Source organism: Aegilops tauschii, chromosome 6, assembly GCF_002575655.3.
Source record: "Aegilops tauschii subsp. strangulata cultivar AL8/78 chromosome 6, Aet v6.0, whole genome shotgun sequence".
NCBI lineage: Eukaryota > Viridiplantae > Streptophyta > Magnoliopsida > Poales > Poaceae > Aegilops > Aegilops tauschii.
In genome coordinates, this window is record NC_053040.3 from 463,209,220 (window position 1) to 463,217,709 (window position 8,490).

The following is an 8,490-nucleotide window of genomic DNA, read 5'->3' on the forward strand; positions in this document are numbered from 1 at the left end:
AGCTGGGCCACGATTTGAGACGTTGGATCGTGGGCTATCACGGACTCGGACGTGAGTCGAGCCGTACACGGTCGACGGGAGAGCAGGTCTCCGAAACCACGCCCTTCTGGTTCCTGTACGGGGTGAGGGGCGAATAGGTTTTTGGGCAGCGATTACGCGACTGCTCACTTCCGATCGTCTACTTCCTCTACGTCCGCGTCGCCTTCATCATCACCATGTCCACCGACGCCGAACGTGCCGCCGCCCAAAAAGCTGAAGCCGACAAGAAGGCCGCCGAGGACGCCGTTGCTGCCACCAAAGCCACGGCCTCTGCATGGCCTACTGGAGGGTATAACTCGTTTATCCTGCTCCTACTGTTTTCTGTTTTAGCCATGCTAACGTTATACGTAGATCTTTCTGCAATTAGCGTAGTATGTGCTAGCTTGACTGAATATCAGTATGTGTTTATTTGTGTCAATGCCATGCTAGTGATTTACTCGTGGATTAATTTAATCGAGAAATTGCCTCAACAGTATTTACATAATTAAGTCTAGTAGGAGGAGGTGCTGCATAGTAGGGCATCGATTGCATATCATCAGAAGGCAAGTGCACGGAGGTTACATATACTAAGATGGTGAACTGGAAGTACCAAACGATCATTCAGATAGTCATGATGATGAGGTGGTAATGTAGAATCAGTGATCATCGTGGGACTTCCGCAGAGCACTTGTCCTCACTGTCAAAAACATCTCCTCATCTAGAGAGCTCCTCATATAAGGTACATGTTCAGGGCTTCCATAGCCCGTGGATGGCAACTCTTCATCATCAGGGAAACTTGGTTGTGGATCCTCCTATGGATATGTGCCAGTGAACTGCAGATATTCAGTATCAAGAACTGTGTTCTGGTCAAGATACACGCAAATGTTCTGCACATTAAGAAGAGTTATGTCCAGCTCAGTAACTATATGCTGAAGCTGCATTGTCATTGAAGATTCAATATTTAGTGAATTACCCCACCCTTTGCTGTGAGCTTTTTGATGATATTATTCTTCTCACCATTGATATTTTTATAGAACCAATGGCACTATCTTTTTCAGCAAGCTGCTGCAGCAGAGACCCATTGGTCTTCTTGATAGACTCAATGATGGCATCCTTTTCTCTCACTTGTTATACAAAACATAACTGGCCTTTTTCATTGACACAATGCTGCTATCCTTTTCTTTTAGTTGTTGAAGCAGAGTGTCACTGGCATGTTTATTCTTCGAATAGAATCGAATCGAGTAATAATCACAAAACGGATCGGCGTCTCATGGATTCTTGTACAAGCAAAATTGTCCAAAAAAAGGCAACAACCTGATTACAGGGACACTTGATACAAACTTCCTGCTCAGGGAAGTATTGATTTTCTTTACAACAGTCTAATTTATCAAAATTCAAAAGAAATAACTACATACAAAGATGGTCAAGTCGGCAGTGTGTCCAGTTCATCGCTAAAGGAAATAAAAACTCTGAGCAAAATGGGGGGAACGATGGGGTGTTTACCACCTCTCTGATCTTCCCAAGCTCCTTTGCAATGACAAAGCAAGCTGAAACAAGGTCACCATGATGGCAGTTGGGACATTCGGAAGACCTTTAAAGTTCCATGGCAATGCGAACCCTTGCAATACCATAGCACCGGTGCAGCCGTGCAGGGCGGCAGAAACAAATAGGTACTAGAAACCATGAAATAGATCAGAAAGCAACTAATTCTCTAACGAGAAAACCAGCATCTCCTCCTTTCAGCAAAAACAGCAGCGTGTCAGTTTGCATTCGCATGCTTTTATTTCCCGTAAGAGGGGCTCATCTGTGTATGAATAAAACTTCCTGTAACTACCTGAGAGGCTGAGAAGACCACCTTTTCTCAGCTCGCAACCTGAACGGCCTCGACTTCTCCATCACTGTAATCAGCCCAGGACTTCGGCTTTTCAGTCACGCTTGAATCATCTGGAGCATATTTTGGGGCTGAAGCATCATATTGAGCATCTATTGGGGCTGTTGCATCAACTTCAGCACCTCCAGAAACTATAGTTTCATCAGGCTTCACTTCACTGTCCTCACATTCCACATGGTTGTTCTTCTCCTCTGTGTTCTTGCTCTCAGCCTCAGCTTCAACATCAATTCCACTAGATGTATCATTTCCTTCAGGACTAGTCTCACTAGTTTCAGACACTTGTGGGGAAGCAGTCTTGGGTGACTCGACAGTACTATCTGGAGATGATGGAAGCCCATCCTGTGATGCTTGAATACCAGCTGGCGATGCCAGAGGTTCATTAGGAGATGATGGATGGCCATCAGGACTACGAGATTGACCCGGCACAAACTCCGCTGCATGAGGATTCATCACTTTAGGGGATGTGGCTGCCTCTGGAAGAACTTCACCACTCGGCAACACAGGCTTGTTACGAGGCACTCGGTGCCCTGATCTGTTGAACCCTCCGGCTAGACGTGGACCACAAGGGACCCTTGCAGTTGCAGACTGGTGAGGGTGCTTACGGAGAGGGATGGCCAGCATTGGGGGCACATTGGCTGGCGATGGCAATAGTCCCGCGTGTTCTCTGAAACCTGGTACGACCATTGAACCAAAAGCTGGCACGGTGGCTGGACTGAATGGAGCAGCGGCAGCATTAAGTTTACTGGCTGTCTCTTTCGCACCTTCTACTGGTGAATCATTCTTTTCACTTCCAGATGGTGAAGATTTCTCATTTTCGGCCCCACTAGACAGCTGTTCTTGATTATCCTCTCCTGGACCTCTTTCATCATCATTGGAGGAAGAATCATTTGCCTCAGTCAAAGTTGCTGCTTCTTCATTTGGGAGGTCCGCTAGTGCTGCTGGTGATTGGTTCTTCTCTGTAGATGTCTCTGCTGAATCTGAGGCCTTCTCAGCTTGATTTGATCCTACCGAACCATTGGCTTGTTCAGTATCAGAACTGGGAGATTTGTGCTCATCAGTTGCTTTTGATACTTGCAAATTATTATCCTTTGGTGACACTTGTATTGCCCCATTTTTCTCTTCAGAAGGGCGAACATTGCTTTCTTTGGGAGCCTTGGCACTTTCAAGATTTACAGCTGGATCAGTTGCATCCTTTTGCTTTGTATGCACATCATTCAACGCTTTGGCAAGAGTTCCTGGTGCAGCTATTGCCACTTCCTTGTATGACAGTGACTTCCTTACTGTTTGACTGACAATTGGTGCTGCAGATGGCATCACCTTGGCAGCTGCAGGGGTGGTGGCTAAGCTTGCTGCCATGGATTTAGGTTTGGGTGAATTCTCCCCACTGTTTGATGAGATAGCAGGATTACCTACTTTGGAATTGAAGCTCGAACTCTTTGCCAACTTCTTTGCAAGAGGGCTGGAAGCAACAGGAGCTGCAGTCTCATTAGGTGAAACTCGAGGGGAGGAGTTGGATGGAACTCTGCCTTTGTAGCTTGGAGGGGGAGAAGAAGTAAGGAAGAAAAGATGAGCAAATCCAATATACAGTGGACAATTATTGGCGTACGTACCAGTGGCGGGCAGGAATCTGAGCCCATCATTGTTAACTTAATTACCTGTGATGGGCAGGAATCTAAGCCCATCATTGTTTAATTTAAGTACCAGTGACGGGCAGGAATCTGAGCCCATCATTTTGTTAACTTAAGTACTAGTGGTGGGCAAACTCAAACAAATAAATCTGCTACTAGTATTTTTTCAACCATTTTAGCCATGGGCCAACCATACCTATGGCGGCTGCACATACATGCCCGCCACACTAGTAACTCAATTACGAGTGGTGGGCGGGGAGGCACACCCATCACTTGTATGTTTGGCCCAAGCTAGATGACGTGAGCGCTGGTGGCCTCCCTGGCTGCGGCTCCCACGCGGGTGGCTTCTGCCGGCCTAGATGGGATCTGGGACCTTGCCCGGCTGGATGTGGCGCTCTCCGTTCGGCCACCGCGGCGGCCGCCGTGCCTTCTCCGCTGCGTCCACCCCCTCCCATCGACCCCCACCACCCTCACCCCCTGCTCGGCTCCGGGTCTGCCTCTCGCTATGGCGGTCGTGGAGGCGTGGGTTTGTGCCCGGCGGCGGCTGCTTCCCACAGTGCGCGGGCCGGGAGGTTTGGTTGCGCGTGAACTTCACCACCCACCCACCCCCGGTAGGGGCGGCTTCGGCACGCCGACTATGAACTTGTGCCCCTTCCTACGTCCATGGCCGGCCGACGCGGCTTCGGATCCAGCACACCATGGAAGCTGCGCTCTTTCCGGCTTCCTTGGCTCGTTGGCTCCTCGGCATCACCGCACCATCACCCTGCCGGTGCCCTTTGTTGGTCGTCCATCCGGGCGCATCTCCGTTTCTGGCTCGCTCCGGGAGCTGCATCCCCTTCCAGCTCCTAGGCTTGCCGGTGCTCTGCTGCTCCGGTCCCGGTGGCCTTGATCTACACTTTCCAAATCCTGGTTCGTCCGGGGCTCCGCCCACCGTCACATCTCGTTGCCTTCCATTTCGCTCAGCCACACAACCCCGCCCTCTAACGGAGCTCGCAAGTCCGGCGACGCTCGGTGCCTCCTTCGGCGTCGGGCGTGGCTCCCCTTCCTCCTGTAGCAATTTCGCCCTATACTCGACTTCCTCTTCTCCGATTTGTTCTCCGACGGCTTGGGATTGTTCGGAATTTGGCCAGGGAGCAATCCCCGCATTCTATGCTGGCACTGGCGACACTTGCGGGTGTCGTTCCCTTCTTGAAGGCACTGCCATGGCCACTTTCTGGGGCCCTCTTCAAGCAACAGGGGAAACTCTAGGTCCGGCTTCCCAGATCGGACGCCGGTAACGTCTCGTGTCGTTCTCCTTCCTGAAGGCGTTGTCTTGTTTGCTCGCGGCGTCCTCGGTGCTGACTTCGGTGATGTCGGTCGTCTAGTTATTGGTCGGATTGTGTCTCTGGTTGGCGAGTTCAGCTGTGTTTTTCTTTGGGTCGAGTGTCTCATGTCTCTCCAGTTTGGGGCACCATGTTCACGCCTTTTGCATCCGTGCCATGTGTTGTATCACCTCCTGTACTCATTCAACCTCTCATATCAATGCAATGATAAGCAAGCTTTGCGTATTCCCGAATTAATCTGGGCCCTTATTACAAGTATTGGGAAGGAAATGTTTCACATATAAGCAGTTCTGCAGTAGTGAGAGTTGAAGCAGTCAGATAATAAATGCCTTGCACATTTCTATCTTTTGTGATATAGTAAGTTTTTGTTCAATTTATGAACTAATTAATGAGTGAGGTGTTTTGGCTCCAAGGCCCAGATGAGCCCAGGACTAATTAAAAATCATTTAGAAAATTCCAACTTTTTGGTGGAGAAAGATGACCAAGTGCGTGATGTCCGTGCCAAATTTCACAGCATTTGGATGTCTGATTAGTTCTCAGCAAAAAAGACAAATTCAGAGTCTATGAAAAAGTTTACTGTTTGTGCATTGTTTGGACCCGATTTTTTTTGCTGAAAGCTACTTAGATGTCCAGATGCTTTAAAATTTGGCACGCATCTCACGCACTCAGTCATTTTTGTCCACAAAAAAATTCAGAATTTTTTGAACTTTTCTAGTATTATTTACGAATTTACTGTTCATTGAGTGTAGATGAGCTGGGCTCAGAATTGGATATTAGCTAATTAATGGCCAACATAAAGTAAATACATTTTTATTTTTATTTTTATTATCCCCTTATGCTTATCTTCTTGGTGTGTGTTAATTAATACGTCTGCCAAGAAGAAATGTGTGTTATCCTTCTGTAGCAAGTTTTAATTAGACATTAATCGATTGCTTTAAATAGCTTGTTATCTATTCATAGGATTTGCCTTTATATAACATAATGTTATTTGCAAGTAAGTATGCAATTAATGTATTTGGCCTATAAAAAGCGTAAGGTGTTAACTCGAGCATACTATTGTGCTCGTCAGTCAAACAGAACCGCCTCACTGATCAAACATGGATGTCAAATTAGCAACGATTATGTTCTTTGTGCTCCTCGGATGCCATGTGTTTTCCGTGCACTGTAAGTATACATATACATCTATCCTAGTAGTATGTCACATAGACCAATATCTTGAGTTCTTGACAATCTCATCAAACACATGAGTTATGATGATGATTCATTTAACTAAATGCCCATTATTGTGTTTCTCGATATATCAGGTGGTCGCCAGATAGATGGCGGGATTGGAGCTAAGGCTTACCATGGTCCTCCGATAGTGTTGTGTGTGAAGAATACATGTGCCCATCACACATGTTGGTGTTGTGCAACACAGTGGCCCGGTGAACTCTGCTATGACAATCTACTCCCTCCGTTCCCAAATATAAATCTTTTTAGAGATTGCAACAAGTGACTACATACGAAGTAAAATGAATGAATCTATACTCTAAAATATGTCTACATACATTCGTATGTTGTAATTTATTTAAAATGTCTAAAAAGACTTATATTTAGGAACGGAGGGAGTAGATGATTGCGACAAAGTATGCCCGCATGCGCGTACACCATCATTACCGATGAATGAACATGCCAAGTTTTAGTTCAGCCTGGCGTCTAATGACGAGATGATTAAAATATCAATATTGAAAATCATTCAACAGGTGGGAACTAAGAAATCACATATTTGATCTTATGTATTTAGAGTTTGAATAAATTGCACCTTCTTCATGATGTATGGGTCTATCATTTTATTGACCGGGACACACATTTTCACTAATTTTCTAACAAAAAAGAGGAATCCGTAAACACAAGGATTTCATAAATTCCTCTATTGATGGTCATGTGCATCGATTAATTGTGACCCCATGGGTAAGCCCTCCTTTTCGAGAAAAAATGAATTCCTCGATCAAACAGTTTCTTTGTGTTAATCTTGACCAATACTTACATCAATAATATAGGGGACCCCCGCAAAAAAAAAAATCAATACTATAGGGAGTGTGATACCGAAAATACAAAGGTGAGCATGGGTGCGCGCGCACCCATGTGAATAGTAAATTCATAAAAAATACTAGAAAAAATTAAAAATTTCTGAAATTTCGATCATTCTACTCACATGTGAAGTTTCATGATGTATTAACACCCATGATATTCTTAGTGAAGAAAATATTAATGCGATCATACTATTCATTAATCAATGTTTTTTAATATAGCTTCGATTAGCTTCGATTTTGTCATTTTTGCCCAGATTACCACGGATGTGATTTCTTCGTGAAACATCATATGCAAGTATACCGGTTGACTATGTATATTTAAAAAATAAATTCAGATTTTTTAAATTTTTTCTAGCATTTTTTTCAAATTTACTATTCATAAAGGATGCGCGCGCATCCATGTTCACCAAATCTGTGTCCGTGTGATACTGAAATTATACTATGAGAAGGTGCTTCTTACTACCTGTTTTTTCTAGTTTGTAATCAACACTTATATATAGTTTCATATTTGGCTCGTATGATTAGACTAACAATTCACCTGCAAAAAAAAAAAAAGACTAAGAGCATCTCCAGCCGCGCCCCCAACAAGGCCCCCCCCCCCCCCCCCCGCGATTTTTCGGCCGTCGGCGTCGAAAAATCGGCCCAGTCGCGCCCCCAAGGGCCCAGTTTTCACCGGCTCGGGCCGAAATTGGCGCCGGTGGACCCAGGCCGAACCCGGCGCGCTGGGGGCGCCAGCCGAATCGTTTTTGGCGCGAAAATCGGCGGGCCCTCCTTGGCAGCGACTCGGCTCTTCTTGCCGCTTCTTCGTCCTCATCGCCTCGGTTCCCGCGGCGGAATCAATGCCAAAGCTGCCGCGCGCTGCCGCGCCGGTCAGCCTCCTCCATTGATGCCTCACGGGCGGCGCAGTGAAGACGGGACGCCGCGCGTCCCTCGCCCGCCACGCGTACACACGGCGGGCACGCGTACGCGCGGCGCCTCCGCCTATATAAGCCGTCCCCCAGCGCGCCGGTGAAGCACAGACTCTCCATCGCCGACGTCCCGTTCCACCACCGTTCCTCCCCTCTCCTCTCGCCTTCTCCAGTTCAACCATGGCCGAGCGCTTCCCAGGCGATGGCGCGGCGGCGAACGGCTTCGGCCGCCGACACATTGACGAGGACGAAGCTCGGCTCCTCTACGAGGCCGAGTACCCGGTCCCGCCGGACATGCGGGTGCCCGGGGCGTGGAGGAGCAGCGCCGGCGGGGTCCCGGTGCCACCACCGCCCACCGGGGCGGCGCGGCGTGCGGAGATCGCGCGTATCCGCGCCTCTCCGCCGCGGGCGGCGAGGGAAGGTCCACGGTACGTCCCCGACAGCCCGCTGTGGGAACCCTACTTCCGTCGCCGGCACGCCGAGCAGTTCGAGGCCACGACGACGACGGCGGCGGCGACTACACGCAGTTCTACAGCCTCCTCGGCATGTAGAGCTTCAAGGGCGGCGGGCGGCGAGGGAGACGGCGGGCCTAGTAGCTTTTTTTTTTGTAAAAATATTTTAAATATGTATGAACTCGCCGAAGTTTGGTTC

At 47.9% G+C, this 8,490-nt stretch overlaps 1 protein-coding gene and 1 long non-coding RNA gene across 2 annotated transcripts; one reads left to right on the forward strand and one right to left on the reverse strand.

Moving 5' to 3' along the window:
* Positions 1–1,293: 1,293 nt before the first annotated feature.
* LOC109784796 (uncharacterized) lies at positions 1,294–3,440 on the reverse strand. Its single transcript, XM_020343397.4, has 2 exons — positions 1,853–3,440; positions 1,294–1,754 (listed from the first exon to the last, which is right to left on the reverse strand). The coding sequence occupies exon 1, from the start codon at positions 3,263–3,265 to the stop codon at positions 1,880–1,882; it is 1,386 nt and encodes a 461-aa protein (XP_020198986.2). The 5' UTR covers positions 3,266–3,440; the 3' UTR covers positions 1,294–1,754; positions 1,853–1,879.
* A 767-nt stretch (positions 3,441–4,207) lies between these two features.
* On the forward strand, positions 4,208–6,686 carry LOC120966631 (uncharacterized). Its single transcript, XR_005760781.2, has 2 exons — positions 4,208–6,023; positions 6,164–6,686. It is a non-coding gene; the product is annotated as an uncharacterized lncRNA (long non-coding RNA).
* Positions 6,687–8,490: the final 1,804 nt, after the last annotated feature.

Bases quoted from the DNA above. Each gene is read 5' to 3' on its own strand.
- LOC109784796 (XM_020343397.4), bottom strand. From the start codon at position 3,265: ATGGCAGCAAGCTTAGCCACCACCCCTGCAGCTGCCAAGGTGATGCCA.